Source organism: Simochromis diagramma, unplaced genomic scaffold (genome assembly GCF_900408965.1).
Source record: "Simochromis diagramma unplaced genomic scaffold, fSimDia1.1 OVJJ01000361.1, whole genome shotgun sequence".
Lineage (NCBI taxonomy): Eukaryota > Metazoa > Chordata > Actinopteri > Cichliformes > Cichlidae > Simochromis > Simochromis diagramma.
Genome location: NW_024386860.1, coordinates 14,424,261 through 14,443,659, shown reverse-complemented (window position 1 = coordinate 14,443,659; position 19,399 = coordinate 14,424,261). Strand labels below are relative to the sequence as shown.

Below are 19,399 nucleotides of genomic sequence, written 5' to 3'. Positions count from 1 at the left end.
GAAAAAAAAATGTAACTAAAGTCAGACAGAAGACATTTATTCTAGCAGTAGAGACAATTTTCCATTGAACCCAATGTATTAAAAACAACCAAAACCATCTTTCAGTGTCTCTTTTGTCAGTCGGTCCTAATGTTTAGAATCTTGTCCTGTTTCACATCATTAAGATGTTCAGTTACCTGTTCCAGAGCAGGATCCTGTCGGATTGGATAGACGTGGAGTTTAAGAAATGATGTGTTGGGTTTATAGTACATCAACGTGTAACAGCTGATTTTCAAAGGAAAGAATGAACGTATCAGAGCCCCTATTATTGAGAAATGTGGCTCAGTTAACTTGACATGTGATGGTGTGACCTCAGACACTTTTTCCACAACATCTCCACAGTCATCTATGTGGACGACTGCAAACGTGTCCAATATGTCAGGGATGTCATCTGCAGGAGAACACAACAACACAAACATGGTGAGAAGAACAGTTTATAACAGTTTGTGCGCTCACTGTCAGAAATGTCAAACATCTGAAAGTCTTCCTTCATGTCCTCTTACCGATGCAGATCCAGTGTGGCAGGTGAACTTCATTTAACTTCCCAGCAGTGACTGTGACGTCCATCAGAGGACCTGCAGGCATGTATTGTCTGCTCTCCATCCTCTCCATGTGTCCCTCCCAAGATCTGAACTGGTACTGAAAGCTGGTCTTTCCCTTACAGACCCAGCGCAAGCCCGAAACTCTGCATTCAAAGTGTCCTGCTGCAGACTGAAGGCTGAAAAAGGAATTAAATACACACTCATGAAGGAACAACAGAGTGAATGGAGACACAGAAAGTAGTCGTGTGAATTTGATGCAAACTGAAAAATTTCCTCTGCGAATGAATCCAAAGCTGAACTGTTTCCTGTAGTTCCAGTTTGCTGTGCTGCAGCATTCAGGAAGTTGATTTACCTGTAAGTTGGAGCCTCGTCTGCATCTGTACTGTTCACCTCAGGTTCAAGTTTAGTCCAATCACTGGGGTCCTGCTGCGGAGGACAGTCACTTTAGTCAATAAGTACACATGTTTATTTTTGTAGTCTCACATAAAGAAACAAACAGAAAGAATCTTTAGGAATAAATGGATGAATGGAAGGGATTACCGTCATGCTCTGACAACCTTCAAGCTCTGAACTTCTTTCAGTTTTTCGTCCTTGTTGAGACACAAAGAATTCAAATGAATGATGTTATGCTGACATATAAAATCATCCTCTAACTGTCCACATGTTTGCTGTTTGATCACTTTATGCTGTGCAGAGCTGCTTCAACATCAGAACAACATGTTCAGCAGGACGTGCAGCTGAGTGACGTCTAAGATGATCAAAAGTTGATGAATTCAAATATTCTCACCAGTGATGTCAGAACAAGACAGAGACAGAGAGAAAGGTTGGATTCAGCTCTGATGATTTATGCAAAGTTATTTTTGTATGTCTGTTGTGTTGCCCACTGATTTTGATGTTTGTTGATTAAAAGTTATTAGAACAAATTCAATATAAACTTATAAAAATGAGTAGGGAAGGGTACCGGTATCCGGTGCCATTATGGCTCCGGTTCTGACATAAATGGTAGTAACCAGATCGAAAAGCAGCGCACATTTCGGTGCTTTATTTCGGTGCTTTTTTTTCCTGAGATGTCTTACACTTTGGATTCCAGCCAATCATTTTACCTTTGCAAGCGTAGTAGGCGAGCCCAGGTATGTACGTTCTTTTAGAGCAGAGCTACAGATTAAAAATGCCCAAGGTGAAGCGGTCTGGCTGTACTCCACAGCAAAAGATGCAAACTCAGCAGCCTGTAACAAGTGCTTTAAGGTGATACTGTGCAAAGGAGGTAACACCTCGAATCTGATGAAACACCTGGCGACGTATAGCATTTTGTTAAAAGCCGAGAAATGCACTGTATTTGATAGCTTGCTGCGAGACCTCACACCGAGCACATCTACTGCGGGTGTGGTGCCTGTTATCGGACCCGGAGTTAGCAACATCCCCCAAGAACCCGAGGAGTAGACTCCTGGCCCCTAGCTCTGCCAGTGTAGCAGAAATGATGACGGATGATTCAATTCAATTCAATTCAATTCAATTTCTTTATTGTCCCACAAGGGGAAATTAGTTTAGCAGCAGGATATAAATAAACAGAACAATGCTATAAAATAATAATGACAATAATAGTGATAGAAAGTCCTAAGACAGTTATTTGCCATTGAGGAGACAAGATGCAGTGGGGATAAAAGACACAGCGGCCGGAAGGAAACAACTCAAACTCACTGTGACGTGGATGGTTCACACAATTAATAATAGAATGAGCCTTTCTAAGCACATTTCTATTGTAAATGGCCAAAAGTCCATCTTGCCAGCGCCCTGAAATTTTGCTAGCAGCTTTTACCAGAAGTCTCAACCGATTCTTATTCTTCACCATCAGGTTACCAAACCAGGCAGCGATACAAAAAGACATCACAGATTCGATAAAACTTCTATAAAACAAAGACAACATCTCAGGTGAGACATTAAAAGATCTAATTTTCCTTAAAAAGAACAGTCTTTGTTGAACTTTTTTAGTAGTGGCATCAGCATGAGATTCAAAACACAGTTTATGGTCAAGTACCACACCTAGATATTTATAACTCTCAACGATCCCAATATCGGCAGTTTTAATGATAGTTGGTGATGAGCTATAAGAGGACTTCCTAAAATCAATAATCATGTCTTTAGTTTTTGACACATTAAGTGAAAGGAAGGACTCATCACACCAATTCACAAAATCATCTACAACCTGTCCATAGCCTGACTCGTCCCCCACTAGAAGACTGACGATCACTGTGTCGTCAGCAAACTTCAGGATATGTCTGTTCGTGAAATTGCTGCGATACTCATTTGTGTACAGAATGAACAGAAGGGGAGAGAGGCAGCAACCCTGGGGTGATCCAGTAGAGGAGGAGAGCACATCAGAAAATACATGATTCACCCTCACGCATTGTGACCTATTAGTCAGAAAGTCTGTCACCCAGCCGACTAGACTAGTGTCAAGCTTGAAATGATTGTAAAGCCTGTCAGCAAGTAAGAAGGGTTGAATTGTATTGAATGCCGATGAAAAGTCAGCAAATAATAATCTTGCATGGGTGTGGGGGGCCTCAAGATGCTTATACAAGAGATGCAGGAGTGATGGCAGCAGCAGCCGTTCTTCGTGAGTAGCTTAATGTTGTTCGTGTGTAATTTATGCTGAGTAGGCTAACCACGTTATTACATTAATGCACATAAGGTAAACTAGCAAACACGTCTTAGTTACATGCGGCTGTCTTCTTGTTTGATGGCAGATACTCCCTTCACCCTGGCCAAAAAGGCTAAAATGACCAAAGAAAAAGTGGAAAACAGCTAAACATGAGAGGTTTTTAGACAAAATTGGTATTTTTTCCATTGATTAAGCACTGCTTCCAGCCAAGAGTGATACCATATATGCCCTATAGATGCAGAAAAGGCTAACATTGTTACCTTTTACAAAATTAAAACAGCTGAACATGAGAGGTTTTTGGACAAAGTTTGTGTTCTCCATTCTTTAAGCACCGGTTCGAGCACTGGTTCGAGCACCGTTTAAGCACCGGCACCGTTTCAAAAGTACCGGTTTGGTACTGGTATCGGATAAAACCTAAATGATACCCATCCCTATTTGTGAGTCACTTGTGTAACATGATTTCTTTTGGTCTTACCTGAGCTACTCTCTGACAGCCTCAGCACCAGATCAGTCGTGTTCATGTCTGCTAAAACCTCCATGGTCACCTCCACAGGCTCTTCACCGCATGTCTCCACAATGAGTTGAACTACATCAGCTCTGTCTGCTGTCTCCAGCTGGGATGCTGGGATTCTCTGGAAGCCTCTCTTTGTTACTCTCTGCTGCAGGACTCTCTTAAAATGTTCAAGCTCACTGAAACTGAAATTTTCCGGTGTTTCCAGAAGTTTCTCCTTCACTGATGTCATGGATGCTTCCTGGTGGATTAAAATTCATTAGAGCTTAATGATGTAATATTTCCACTGTGATAAATAAATAATATAACTTCTGTTTTGTAACACAATTACATATATTAGGGTGTTTTTACTTGTGATTAAATCAGATTGACTTCAAAATGAATAAATGAAATTCCTCCACATGTTTTCGTGTTTGTATCCCCACAGGACAGTCCAATACACTAATATTTATACATTGTAAAAAATTGTTTTTTAAAAGGTTCTTATTAAGATAAGAATAATGTTTAACCTGTAACTAAAATAAAAGCTGTGTAGAGTGAAGTGTGTCTGATGTGACTTTACTCACTGTGTGGAACAGTGAAGGCTGACACTTTTCTGAGGAAACAGAAAACAGAAAATGACTGAATAATTCAAAACTACTGTAAACATCATAACAATCGAAAGAGAGAAACAAATGTCATCATTACCACCCATTAAACACCAAAAACCCTCACTTGCACAACCTTACCAGTTATTAAACTGTTCAAATCCTAAAAATAACTTTCAATGCTGATAAACTGTAACTGTGTGTGTCAGAAGTGTTTCAGCTCAGTGCTGATTGATCAGGTCAAAGTGTTGATGAGTTACAAACTTCTCAGCAGTGATATCATGAAAAGACAGAGAGAGAAGCTGGATTCAGATCAAGTCTGTTGTGTTTCCTGTTTAATTTAATGTTTGTTATTGTTGATTAAAAGTTATTTAAACAAGTTTATTGTAAATTGTGAAAATCTATTTTTAAAACATTTGTTTGGTCTCACCTGAGCTGCTCTCTGACAGCCTCAGCATCAGATCAAGACTGTTCATGTCTGTTAAAACCTCCATGGTCACCTCAACAGACTGATGACCAAGTTCACCCACCATCAGATTCATAAGGTCTTCTGTCCTGTTTGGATATATCTGTATTTGTGGCAGGCCCATCTTAAAGCATGTGAACGGGAGCAACAGAATAAATTTCCCAAGATCCTTTTGACTGAATTCATTCAGTGTTTCCAGGAGAATCTGTCTAACAGCTTCCAGTTCTTTTTCCTGAAAAACCCAAATAATTTAACAAGTTACTGTATAATATCTCTGAACGAATTAAAGATTTCAATCACTGAATAAACAGAAATCTAAAGATGTCATTTCCTGGTTTTATCATCAGTAGTAGATCCTTCACTCTGTCATCAGTGGAAACATTATTGCTGCAGAGCTCCACATTAACACTGTGAGAAGCATCCAGTTTCAAAGATGCTTTGTCTGTTTCATCATGTATAATGTTCAAGATGAGGATGATTTACAGCCTGAATCTACTGAATGAAAGCTGAGTTAAAGTCACACTCACTCTCTTCAACAGTGCAGCTCCATGTTCATCCACAGAGTGTTTCTCTGAGGAGGAAAGACATTTACAATCAACTCTGAGGATTCAAACATCATCACACATCCAAGTAGAATCAGCCTTCAGACGACACAGATGATTTAAATGGAAAAAGTAACAAAAAAAATACAGTAAAACAACACATTCATCCTAAGGTTGCAGTAGGGGAGACCGGGGATAGTTGTAACATTTTTGACATTTCTGTCTGTAAATTGAAGCTCTTTTAAGGTAGTGGATTCAAAATGTAATGCAAAGTATTTAGATGTCTCTGCTATTAAATAGTGCAACTATTTTCTCTGCAGCACAATTACCCATTGCATGATATGGTCTCAAACACGAAGAGTGAAATGTTACAATTAGCCTGGGTTAGTTGTAACATATCCTGGGGTAAAATGTAACACAATGAAATAAGGGTACTAACAAAACATTAACATGTAATCTTTGTTTATTCAACACATGAATGCACTTACATCCATTTATGTAGCTATGTGTGTGTGTGTGTGACAGAATGCAGAAATCTAGCTTTTGAACATATTCCAACCCCCCCAAAAAAGACAAATTATGGAATTTTCTGCAACTGAATATTTCATTAATTTTGGTTGGTCTTCCTTGAGTTTGGCCTCATTGGCTCAGTGGGCATTATAACCTACAGCTCTTGCACCAATTTTGAACATAACAATGAAGCTGAATAAATGTAGTTGTTCACCAGCATCGCAATTCCATTACTTTTTATCATGGCTTACCTTGGTGTGGTTTGCAAAGTGCTTCAGAAAGATGAGGAAATCTGTTTCTTGCACCCATCCTGATTTATTTCCACTACCAGTACTTCCTACTGGTCCATCTCTGACACAGTGGTCTGCATAATGTATGTGTGGGAACACAAACAGTGGAGGAATTGTGTTGCCAATGGCATTAACCGCATATACAAATGCGACCAGTGAACCTCTCTCTGCTGATGTCGTTGCCCCAACTTGTTTAATTTAAGTTAAAGTAATAGTGTGGTAAGTTGTAACATCTGCATTATTGTTACAACTAACCCAGACTGTTGCTGTTACAACTGACCCAGACTCCTATAGCCATGAACTAGCTAACATTACAGCCAACGGCTAAAACATTAGCACTAAAGACCTACACAGAATATATCCCCATAGACATACAAATAACATAATTTAAGTTTGATGAGTTTAACTGCAAAGCAGATAATGCTATTACAAATTGAAATAAAGTAGAAAAACTTACTTTTTGGCATACAAATTACTTTTTTTCATGTTAAATTGTCTGTGTTTGACAAAATGTGCTGATTTTTCACATGTGATAGCAGAACTGAATTGGGCATGCACAGGATGAGTCAAATCATTTGAAACTTAGCCCTGATTGGAGAAATTGGAAGTGTTACAACTGACCCACGTTACAACTATCCCCGGTCTCCCCTAATCACAGAGAGACTGAGTACATCTGTCCATCGTGTATAATAAGCAAACACTCACATCCACACCTACAATTTATAATCACCAATAAATCCATTAGACATCTGATGATATCTATAAGTCAGAATGGTCAGAGTATTGATCTGATTTTTCATAGATTTTACTTTGTTGATGACACAGAGTTTAAACTCATGCATGTTGGTCTTACCTCTGGATGCTGAGATGCTCTCTGGTAACTTCTGCACCAGATTAGTTCTGTTCATGTATGTGATCACTTCCACAGACTGCTGACCAAGTTCATCCATCACCAGATTCACTATATCTGCTCTGGTTGATAGTTTATTTAACCACGTTGAGGAATATAACAAGTTCCTCAAATGAAAAATGCTTTGTAGGAATCTCTGAAAATCCTGAAGTTCATCGTTGTTCAAATTATTCAAATATTCTAAATACAGATGTTTAACAGCTGCCATTGTTGCCACCTGGAACAGTCAAAACAATCATGGAAGATATATTAATTAATCAATTTACTCAAATAGTAACTACTCTATTGAGTTCAGTATGTTTACCAAAAAAATATGAAGAAGCTATAAAACTGTGATTCTTTTTTTCTGACTTTGAAAAATTTCTTTTTCTTTACAGGCTGCAGTTCTTCTCTCACTGTGCAGATAAAAACTGAAATATATCCATCAAGAATCTTTCCCTGATTTCACATTATCTTTCATTCTTTATTAATATTTGTAAGTAGAATAAAGTTTCCTGTTTAATCTGAAAGTGTTTGATGTTTTCAGATTTCTCTGTCCTGTTGAAGAGTCAGGACAAATGTACATGCTGACACTTCCTCAGCTCATCCTCAGTGGTAAAGACATCCTGACATTAGTGTTGGAGAAAATTACTGTTGAAGAAGTCAAACTGAATGAAGCTTCAGTTTGTCACAAACATCCAGCAGAAATCATGAGAAAAATGACTCAACATGAGAACTGATGAAACTTTATTCCTCTGACTTTCAGCCTGCTGTCTTGTACTGAATCAGAGATGTGACATGACTCACTTTGTGGATCAGTGCAGAGCGTCGTTCATCCACAGAGCGTTTCTCTGAGGAGAAAAGTGCTCAAAGTCACTCATGACAAACACATTAAACAACTAACTGACAATTATTCAGGAAATATGACTTTGGAAAAATGGACAATATGCAGAATTACACTGAAACCTCCTCAGCAATAATAAACAGTATGAAGGAGTCATTTTTACTCCTCCTCACAAAGTATTTTTATTTTAATCTGGTCTCATTTTTATGTATTTATTTATATTTAAATAAAACAAGTTTTTTAGATGTGTTTTATTTTGTCTTTATTATAAATAATATTATTTATAAAGTCAAAGAAAACTTTACTTAGAAGTTGATGAGACATAGAATCAGTTTTATGACTTTCATGAGTTTTGATTTTGTTGTCTTACTTCGAGGCAGTGAGCTGCAGTCTGACAGCCTCTGAGCCAGATCAGTCCTCTTCATCTCCTTTAAGACCTCCATGGTCTTCTCCACTGACTGTTGGCCGTAAGTCTGCACCATCAGAAACACTGTGTCCTGCAGGTCTGTCCACTCGTACGGCATCCATGAGAAGTCTGAGTAATATTTGTCATGATGAATTTGTAGCAGGTTCTTATTGAACTCAACTAGCTCTCCATTATTCAGACCATACAGAGTTTCCAGCAGCAGCTCAATAACAGACTCCATCGTTTCTACCTGGAAAATTCAAAGAAAATGTTCATGAGATAAATGTGGCATTTCTCACTTTCAGGTTTGTTTGTTTTCTCATCAACACTTTAGAAATGTCGATGTGTTTAGATGACATCATCCATCACATAAGGTGATGATGTCATTGGTCATATTTGTCACAATGATCACAAACAGCTGATTAACAATTATTCTGCTTCTGTTAACAAGTTCAGGACTTTTCTGACCTGCAGCACTGCACACACTCAACTTATCAAACTTTGACTTTTCCAATCAAAATCAAATCATTTTTTTTTTCTATTGAATATTTCTATCCTGTATTTATTAAATGAAAGCCGGATGATCTGAACTCAGACAGATGTAACATTACTCACTCTGTGGATCAGTGCAGGCCAACGTTCATCCTCAGAGTGTTTCTCTGACAAAAAAGAAATATTAAAAGGTTCATTCATGACTGATTTAACATCAGTGTTAATAATCACTTCTAAAAAAAACACATATTCACACCTATTCACACTCTCCCTGTATTGATCCCCCAATGTTCTTTTAATGCAACTCCCCCTACAATTATCTACTAGTCACACAAACATACTGCAACAGTAAGACTCAGAGATTAGACACAGGGGTTACGGGTGGGTCCCCAACAGTCAGCAAAACAAGTCATAAAAAGAATACACGTTGTTTCTTTATCAAGAGCATCCAAGGACACACACACTAACGTTCACATAGAAAGGTACACCCCCCCTAACTGTACCTCTATAGTTTCCACCTTTTTCTTTACAACCTGCTCTTTATCTCTGCATGTCAGAGGCCAACTGAAACCAAGTCCACCTATATAACTCCAAAAAGTTGATTCTGTTCATCTGGACGTAGCGTTTAGTGGGAGAAACGTTTCGTCACCCATCCAAGTGACTTCTTCAGTCTCAGCTGACTGCAGGTTTCCCCAATCTTATGAACAGTACATTTGCATAATGACTGAAACCAGCCCACTGAAGGAACAATAGGCTGGGAGGTCAGTTCCTTAATCTTAATTATGCAAATTCTCATGACCATTGATCAACAACCACTGACCAAAACCCCCTGATCAAAGACCACTGATTAATGGCCATGAGTACCATTCAGAGAGAGTTGGGGAATGGCTGCAATCACAGCATTGTAAGATGGCGAAAGATGTACCCTTAGGGCCCCTCCTCAATTCAGAGATGGTCTTTCCCTTTTCACATAAATGGCCTTTTTGACTCCACGCTCAAACCAGCGTTCCTCCCTGTCCAAGATGTGTACATCCTCATCCTTGAAAGACTGTCCACTGGCCTGTAGGTGTAAATAGACTGCAGAGTCCTGGCCTGACGAGGTAGCTCTTCTGTGTTGTGCCATCCGCTTCGCCAGAGGTTGTTTTTGTTCAGTTTCCCCAATGTATAAATCCTATTTAGTCCACCTATATAAAACACCCCATCAGACACATGGTATTTTCCTCAGCACTTCACAACTGCCGCAAGGTTTATTGTTTTAATGGACCCCAGACACAGCGGTGTGAGGTAGTTTGCACCGCCACGGTGCGCATCCGTTAATTTGGCCGTGTAGAAAGCATCGTTTGTTTGGAACACATCAGCAGAGAGGCAGAATTCATCACTGTTCATAAGAGTTTAATTTAATCAAACCTCATTTTATGGATCTATGCGGGTTTCCTATCTCTAGGTGATTCGTTCATTTTATTTAAATATCTGAATTTTCGGAATGGTGATCCAAGCGGGACACAGAGGCTGCTAGTTTTAACTCACCAGAATGCCGCAAATATAAATACAAGCCTGACTATCCCGAGACCCTAGCTGCAGCGACACCTTTCTTTCAAAGGGATTCCTGCAGGCGCATTTGAGCCGACTTTGCTACCCACACAGAGCGTTTCTGCTCGGGCCCTCCAGCGGAGACAGGAGGCCGGAGCGGTTCCTCGGACCCTCCAGCGAAGACAGGAGGCCGGAGCGGTCCCTCGGACCCTTCAGCGGAGACAAGGACGGGCTGGCCAGGCTCTCCAGAACCCCCAGCGGAAACAGTCACTGAACCAGCGGGCACAGGGGCCCCTGGCACACACATGGCTGACTGCAGCTGCGCGGAGCACTGACCCTGCTCAGGCAGCGACAGCCGGGTGCAGTCCTCAGCTGGGTTCTTAGCCTCCAGGGGTCCAGAGTGGGCTGAGGGTTGAAACCCAGCCTCAGGGGAGGCCCTGGAGTGCGTCATAGTCTCTGAAATGGCCAGCTTTTGAGGACTGATAACAATATTGTGTGGTTTGTCTCTCTGCTTAGGTTTAGCGGTTGTAGAACAGTCCTTTATGGGTTGAATAGACAATACCGGAGGAGTAGGTGAAGATGATGGCTGAATAGGTGGCTGAGCTGAGGGCGACTGAAGAAAAGGTTGGGAAAATAATGGTGGTGAAGTTGGAGACTGAGCTGACGATAAGGCTGATGATTCCTCTACCAACTGGGCTATTGACTGGGCAATGGACTGTAACATAGTTTGTAGTAAGTCTGGCTGTGACTGTAACTGAGCTATGGGTAGTGAGGCTGAATGTGATGGAGGTGACGGCTGGGCAGCTAACTGAGCTACTGGCTGGGCAGCTAACTGAGCTACTGGCTGGGCAGCTGACTCAAAAAACACAGCCCCAGTATAAACAGTCACAAGGTCTGGCGAAACAGAAAGAGTGTCTTTTCCACTCACCACAGCCGGCAACTCAGAAGTCTCGGGACCCGGCTGTGGCGATGGGCGTCGGCGGCGTGTACGTCGCTTCCTTCTTGGGGTTAGCTCCGACCGGCCGGGTAATTCCACATCCGGCGGGCCGGGCCACAGATTCCCCGGCGGGCAGTGCAAAACATTCACCGTCGGGCTGGGTCGGGAAGCGGTAGCAGCTGGAGGGTGAAGATGGAGTTCGTTCAGAATGAAGTCCTGTGCGAGCGGGTGAAGAGAGTCCAGTAGCCAGGGGTGAGCAGAGAGTAATTCCTGTAGCCTGGCTTCTACAGCGCGGTGAAATTCCTCTCCCTCACGTTTGAGCCACAGGTTAACCAACCTTGAAACAGAGTCAATTAATTCCTCCCGAAACTACTGGGAGGGTGCAGATGCTGCTGGGTCCATGTTTGGTCGGCTCGTACTGTCACGGCTGGGGCAGCAGTCGTGTTGTGGAATGAAAGGAGGACCCAAAATGCAGGCAGCCGACTGATGATATGAGTGAGAGTTTATTTACAGGTGACAGTGGCAGGAACAGACAACGAATCATGAGACATACTAACGGAAACATAAACGGGGAAAACTAAAGAGCAACTAGAAATCCTCAGAACACGGGGTGAAAGGCAGAGAGACGCAGACTGACAGAGGATACCAAAAACGCAGAGATACACAGATGAACGCAGCTGAGCCGACAACGAACACAGACCGACACCCACTATATATACACACACACACACACAAGGTAATCAGGTAATCACACACAGGAGGGAAGAACAGCTGATCCGAATACACATGATGACTGGAGGACACAAGCTGAACACAATGACAACAGACAGAGACCTTCAGAATAAAACAGGAAATCTAGAACACGAACCGGACACAAGGGGGGAGGACACAGAATACCAAAATCAGAATAACTAGAACAGAGGAAAATAATCATAAAACACAAAACGCTGGGTCAACGACCCAGCACCATGACACTACCTCACACCGCTGTGTCTAGGGTCCGAAAAAAGTTAAAACGATATACCTTGCGACAGTTGTGAAATGCTGAGGAAAATAACATGTGTCTGATGGGGTGTTTTTATATAGGTGGACTTGGTTTCAGTTGGCCTCTGACGTGCAGAGATAAAGAGCAGGTTGTAAAGAAAAAGGTGGAAACTATAGAGGTACAGTTAGGGGGGAGTACCTTTCTATGTGAACGTTAGGGTGTGTGTCCTCGGATGCTCTTGATAAAGAATCAACGTATTCTTTTTATGACTTGTTTTGCTGACTGTTGTAGACCCACCTGTAACCATCCATTGATCTTCTTCCGCTTTATCCGGGGCCGGGTTGCGGGGGCAGCAGCCTAAGCAGAGAAGCCTAGACCTGCCTCTCCCCAGCCACCTCCTCCAGCGTATCTGGGGGAACACCAAGGCGTTCCCAGGCCATCCGAGAGATATAATCTCTCCAGCGTGTCCTGGGTCTGCCCCGGGGCCTCCTCCCGGTGGGACACCCAGGAGGCGCCCATGAGGCATCCTTGTCAGATGCCCGAACCACCTCAGCTGGCTCCTTTCGATGTGGAGCAGCAGCGGCTCTATTCTGAGCCCCTCCCGGATGGCCGAACTTCTCACCTTATCTCTAAGGGAGAGGCCAGCCACCCTTTGGAGGAAGCTCCGCCGCTTGTATCCGCGATCTCGTTCTTTCGGTCACTACCCACAGCTCGTGGCCATAGGTGAGGGTAGGGCCGTAGATTGACCGGTAAATTGAGAGCTTCGCTTTTACATTCAGCTCCCTCTTCACCACGATGGACCGGTGCAGCGTCTGCATCACTGCGGCCGCAGCACCAATCCGTCTGTCGATCTCTGGCTCCCTTCTCATATCACTCGCGAACAAGACCCCGAGATACTTGAACTCCTCCACTTGGGGCAGGTACTCATCCCCGACCCGGAGTGGGCACTCCACCCTTGTCCGGCTGAGAACCATGGCCTCAGATTTGGAGGTGCTGATCCTCATTTCCGCTGCTTCACACTCGGCTGCGAACCGTTCCAGTGCGAGCTGGAGGCCATCACTCAATGAAGCCAACAGAACCATATCATCCGCAAAAAGGAGAGATGAGATTCTGAGACCACCGAAGTGAAAGCCCTCCGCCACTTGGCTGCGCCTAGAAATCCTGTCCATAAAAATTATGAACAGAATCGGTGACAAAGGGCAGCCCTAGCAGAGCCCATGACCCACCGGGAACGAGTCCGACTTATTGCCAGTGTGGAGATCAGGGAAATTATTTTGCTGCTATTGTTAATAATCATCATCATTACCATTGCATTAATAATATAATCTACAGCATTGATATTGCATTCAGATGTTTAAACATATTGGCACCCAATTAGCCTTTATTACAGGTGCAGTTATAACCACTTTAAACTGTTGAGTTGAATCTATAATCTTAAATGCTTTTGAATGCTTGTTATAATCTTAAGTGTGTATGTGCTGATTCGGTTGATTCTGAGTACACTCTGTGCAAAGTCAGAGTGACAGGAAATTGCAGGTTTGCAGAGTGTGCCTTTTGCAGAAGTGAAACCAAAAGCAGAGTCTAAGAGCAGGTTATTCTGAGGAGCTGTTTGGATGATGCTATTTGAATAACCAGGTTGTTCATTATTATCTTTTATACTTTTATATTCTTTTATTAAGCTTTTAGTAGAGGTTCTTGATTAAAACATTTATTCAATATACTACATATATAGGTTTAGTAAACTGCTGACACATTTGAGAGTGGCCTCTGTTTGACTGCGAGCGTTAGTAGGTGAGAGGTGACACAGAGTGCCAAGTGAGGTCGTGACATATCATGTTTGCTTTTAACTGCGGGCGTGCAGAAGTGCTATCTCACTGCAAAGCATGGTCTGTGGTTTCGGAGAAGCGGCAGTCAAAAGGTTGACAGGAAACATCTGCCATGAAGATAGAGATAATGTTCTTTTCAAACTGTGTTAAAAGTCACTGTGGTTTTGATTTGACGTATGCATATATTGTATCTGATGATGCATGAGGGGGCGTTAACCCTGATGGTATAAAATATCTGCTTATGCTTTGATTAGTCGGAGATCAGCGCTGTCTGCGTACGGCGCTGGTCCCCCCATGCATGTATTTCATTAAAATCAATTGTTTGACCAAGCTCTTCTGGACCATGGTTGTTTTTACTCTCCTTCCTCAATTTCTGAACCTTAACATTTGGGGGCTTCGTCCGGTGGTTGAGGAGGGAGAGAGTTGGAGGTGTAGACGGAGAAATTCGGTGGTCCGTGGTGGTCGGACAGGCAGGCGTGACCCGGCAATTGAACTGAGGGGACAGGTGCCTTTATAAAAGAGGTAGGCACAGGCCTGTTGATTTTATCCGAAGTGTGCTGAATTGGATGATAAAATTAAATGTCTATTCAGTAAAAATTGCCGGTAAATGTCTGTTTTGATTTTGGTGAAAATCTCATGACAGTACTGAGGATTTAAAGCAGTTGGGCTGCTAAAAAGGATTTAAAGCAGTTGGGCTGCTAAAAAGGATTTAATGCGGTTGGGCCGCTAAAGAGTATTTAATGTGGTTGGACCGCTGATGAGGATTTAAAGCAGTTGGACTGCTGAGCGAATTTAGTTTAATAGGTAATTGGTGAAGTGTTTGTGACAGTAAAGTCTCAATTGAATATAAAGCCGGGCTTGGAATTCAATAGAATTGCTGGTGTGATTTTATGGGGTGTTTTCAAAGTAATTAAAGTATCTTAGGATGGGAGCGGGGCTCCTAGGACTGCACCAAGTTCAGGGGTGGGAACCCCCTCCCTTTTCCAGATGTGGGAAAGGGTCCTCCGGCGTGAGGTTATCCCAGGTGGCACCTGCCAATGACTTGGGACCTTGGTTAAAAATAGCTACTGGTATCCACCAGTTTGTCGTCCGGGATGATATCATGCAGTTTTTGGGCAGTAGAAACTGGGTTTCGGGCGTGAAACCTTAACTTAAAACTTCGGGGAAAGCCTTGACTGTGAAATGCCAAAAATAGAGCTTCAGGCAAAGTTTGGGTTGGTTAACGCTTATAAATTTATTTAGGAAATAGAAATCGGGCCACGGTCCGGGACCGAGACTGGTTAATTGGTCGCAAAAAACTCAGGGAATTTATCGGTTGGACCGTTGTGTTAAATTTGTCGAAATTCGGTAGGTGTTAAAAGGCCTAAAATCTGTGCAGTTATAATTATAAGACGTCTTTGTAATATAAAATAAGAGAGTTTGGTGAGAGAGGAGGCTGTGTGTCAAGTCAGCAATGCACTGACTGTGTGCTGCTATTTAAATGGTGTGTGTGAAAATGCAAATTAGTAAGCAGTGAACTGTTTAAACCACAGTTGGTTTTACAAATACTGCTGCAAACATTGTTGAATGTGTGTTTAAGACGCCATTTATGTTTATTAGAGGGCTATAAATAAAGTTTTGAGTTGCTGTAGTGGACGTATAGTAATTGACTGAGTTTGGATGTAGATATATAAATATATTGAGTGCATTGTATATACTTAAGACTAACATATTACTTTCAGTAGTAACCTCTCTCCAGCAATAATTGCTGGTGTGTTTTATTTTTTCAATTTCTTGTGTGTGCTGTGAGAATTAATAGAGGTTTCAATTGTTTTTTTTTTTTTGACTTGCTCTTTCTGATTATGAAAGGCATGTCTAAAAGACTGTTAGGAAAGCGTATTTTGAGGGATTTTAACTGTGTGAATGTTGTGGTGAGTACTGGACTTGAATGATTCTGTGTGGTTCGTACCAAATAATAAATACGTAATATTAACAAAAGAGGGTCATAGTAGAGTGACTGTGATGTGAATGCTGACAAATGCAAAGAATTTAGTATATTTAAAAGTGTGTGTGCGTGAAATAAGGGTGCATTGTTTTTAGATCAAGACTTAGTAAAACAAGAGTTTGATTAGCCTGCAAAAAACAGGAGAGATCGAAACAGAAAATATGGTTCTGAGCAGCTGTATGGGTGACAGGAAATGGTCTGTGTGACAGGAACTTTGCATGCCCATAAAAGGAGACTCACTGTGATAAGTGAGCACCCAGAGAGGGAAACAGACTCTAGGCAGATGAAGCAAATGGAGGTTTTAAGAAAAGAAATGAAGATGATATTAAATTGTATGCTTTAGTGTGTCAATACAGGTGGACTTCTCTCAATCTGGAATTTTGAGTACAGCGGCAAAACCATAGATTAACAGAATTGGGAGGAAAATTTTACAGCTTGACCTCCCACTTTGTCCCGATCCTGAGAAGAAGCTCAAAGGACAGTTAATCTCCTGATGAAGACCGACAGAACATCGTGGACTTGAAGAATTAACAGCAGGCAAAAGGCAGTGCAACTGAAACCACACTGACGATACCAGCAGCAACATGGAAGAAAAGCACGCGATGCAACATGTACTGTGAATTACAGGCTGGGCAGTTGAACAGTGGGATAATGAACTGTGGGAAAGCACTGGACACTGATTTTCAGATTTTCCATGCTTGGATTAATCTTGACAGAGATGACTGAAAGGATCAACAGAGAAGAAGAAACCACGTGATGAAAACATGCACAGTGAACTGGAGGCTGGTAAGAACAGTGTGACATAACTGTTTAAAGGCACTGAATGTGATATTTTGCCAGGCTGGGACTTAATCTAAAAGGAAAATACTGAAAAGAAACAGAGAAGAAACAGATTGTGTTTGCTGGAGATTTCAAGACAACAAAGGACACTGTGAGAAGAGCACAGGGACCAGTGAGAAGGTGAAGCCCAGAGGAGTTCGAGTGCGAGACTATAGGGTATAATTGGGTTGAATTTGAAGCCTGAACTCATGATGGTTTAGAGATGTCCACCAGATCACAACAAAGAGGTAAACAAAAATAGAAAACACACATACACAAATTGTTACATGTGAAATTCTTTTTGGAAAGAATCAGAAGTGAGATCCACAGCTCAGTGAAAAGATGCATGAATTAAACCTGATTATAACATACAGAGGCAATGAAGAAAGCAGCTTACACTCACTGAACATTAACATGAATACATAAAAACGCAATGAAGACATGCTTACACTTATACACATGACATAAGTTGGTATTTCTGACCAGAGAGAGAGAAATGGGTAGTTTAAGTACTCATGATAATAATGAAAATGTCTCAGTTGTGTTTCTTTTGGGGGGGGGAAACAGACCTGGATCAATTCTCCACATGCAGCGGTCGGAAGAAACTTCGCAATGCGAATCAAGCTCTTGCAACGGTTGTACAGGGATCGAATGGCCCGTGGCAATGGGCCAGACACCCCATACTCCCGCAGGACCTCCCACAGGACACCCCGAGGGACACGGTCAATTGCCTTCTCCAAGTCCACAAAACACATGTAGACTGGTTGGGCAAACTCCTATGCACCCTCAAGTATCCTTGAGAGGATAAAGAGCTGGTCCAGCGTTCCGCGACCAGGACGAAAACCGCATTGTTCCTCCTGTATCTGAGGTTCAACTAGCGGACGAACTCTCCTTTCCAGCACCCTGGCATAGACTTTCCCGGGGAGGCTGAGGAGTGTGATTCCCCCTGTAGTTTGAACACACCCTCTGGTCCCCCTTCTTAAAGATGGGAACCACCACCCGGTCTGCCAGTCCAGGGGTACTGCCCCTGATCTCCACGCAACATTGTAGAGGCATGTCAACCAGGACAGCCCTACAACGTCCTGAGCCTTCAGGAACTCGGGGTGAACCTCATCCACACCAGGGGCTCTGCCACCAAGGAGTTGTTCAACTGCCTCATTGACCTCGCCCCCGGAAATTGGCGGGTCATCTCCATCATCCCCAGACTCTGCTTCCTCCTTGGAAGACGTGTCAGTGGGATTAAGGAGGTCCTCGAAGTATTCCTTCCACCGCCCGACAATTTTCTCAGTCGAAGTCAGCAGCGCTCCGCCAGCACTATACACAGTGCAGGTAAAGCACTGCTTTCCCCTCCTGAGACGCCTGACGGTTTGCCAGAATCGCTTCGAGGCAGTCCGAAAAAGAGCAGGGCGGTATGACCAAAAATATTTATCACGATATACATTTGAAAATTTGCGATAATGCTATAACTGATGATATAATTTTTTGCATTAAAGTTATATAAAATTTTAACAGTGCAAATGCAAATTCCTTGCTGACAGTTTAACCAAAGGGCATTTCCAGTGGAAATTGGCCAACATATCCTCAGCACAACCATGTATAATATCCACAAAACTTAAAAAGAGGTTATACACACACACAATACGGTAATATTATGTTGAAGCACAGTACGTATCACTCCGCGAGGCTCCTGTCTACGGTGGCCATAATGCTCCGACAATCCATCAAGTGGTGCGGGTTCGTAGCTTAGCAAAGTTGTACTGAAACATTTGACAGATTTTCGAGCACCGTGTACCACATAAAATCGTTTCGAGGTCAGTAAACACAACCAGAATTCATACATAAGGCACACGGGATTATAAGGGGCACTGTCGATTTTCAGAAAAATCAAAGGAAGTCCCACAGGCTAACCAATTCTGATAGGACTCCTCCTTCAGCCTGGTGGCTCCCTTCAACTCTGGTGTCCACCATTTGGTTCGGGGATTACCACCATGACAGGCACCAACCACCTTGCAGCCACAGCTCAATGCAGCAGCTTTGGCAATGGAGATGCTGAACATGGTCCATTCGGACTCAATGTCCCCAGTCTCCCTCGGAATGCTGTTGAAGCTCTGCCGGAGGTGTGCGTTGAAGATCTCGCGGACTGGGGCCTCTGCTAGGGGTTCCCAGCACACCCTCACTACGCGTTCATGTGCACCAGGTCTGTCCAGCATCCTCCCCCGCCACCTGATCCAACTCGCCACCAGGTGGTGATCAGTTGGCCTCTCTTTACCCGAGTTTCCAGAACATATGGTCGCAGGTCTGGTGATACGATTACAAAATCGATCATCAACCTGCGGCCTAGAGCGTCCCGGTGCCACGTGCACTTATGGACACTCTTATGTTCGAACAAGATGTTTGTTATGGCCAAACTGTGATTTGCACAGAAGTCCAATAACAAAACACCACTTGGGTTCAGATCAGGGAGGCCGTTCCTCCCAATCACGCCCCTCCAGGTCTCGCTGTCGTTACCCACGTGAGCATTGAAGTCTCCCAGTAGGATAA

General features: G+C 42.7%; 1 protein-coding gene across 1 annotated transcript in view; it reads right to left on the bottom strand.

Moving 5' to 3' along the window:
* LOC120732849 overlaps positions 1–19,399 on the bottom strand; it is a 77,388-nt gene that overhangs the window by 14,783 nt on the left and 43,206 nt on the right. Inside the window, exons 7-18 of the mRNA XM_040030715.1 lie at positions 8,901–8,944; positions 8,250–8,535; positions 7,843–7,886; positions 7,000–7,273; positions 5,332–5,375; positions 4,769–5,036; positions 4,318–4,346; positions 3,716–3,992; positions 1,122–1,171; positions 934–1,007; positions 543–757; positions 177–430 (exon numbers count right to left, since the gene is read on the bottom strand). Of these exons, the coding sequence (XP_039886649.1) occupies positions 177–430; positions 543–757; positions 934–1,007; positions 1,122–1,171; positions 3,716–3,992; positions 4,318–4,346; positions 4,769–5,036; positions 5,332–5,375; positions 7,000–7,273; positions 7,843–7,886; positions 8,250–8,535; positions 8,901–8,944 (1,859 nt within the window). The remainder of the gene's footprint in view (positions 1–176; positions 431–542; positions 758–933; positions 1,008–1,121; positions 1,172–3,715; positions 3,993–4,317; positions 4,347–4,768; positions 5,037–5,331; positions 5,376–6,999; positions 7,274–7,842; positions 7,887–8,249; positions 8,536–8,900; positions 8,945–19,399) is intronic.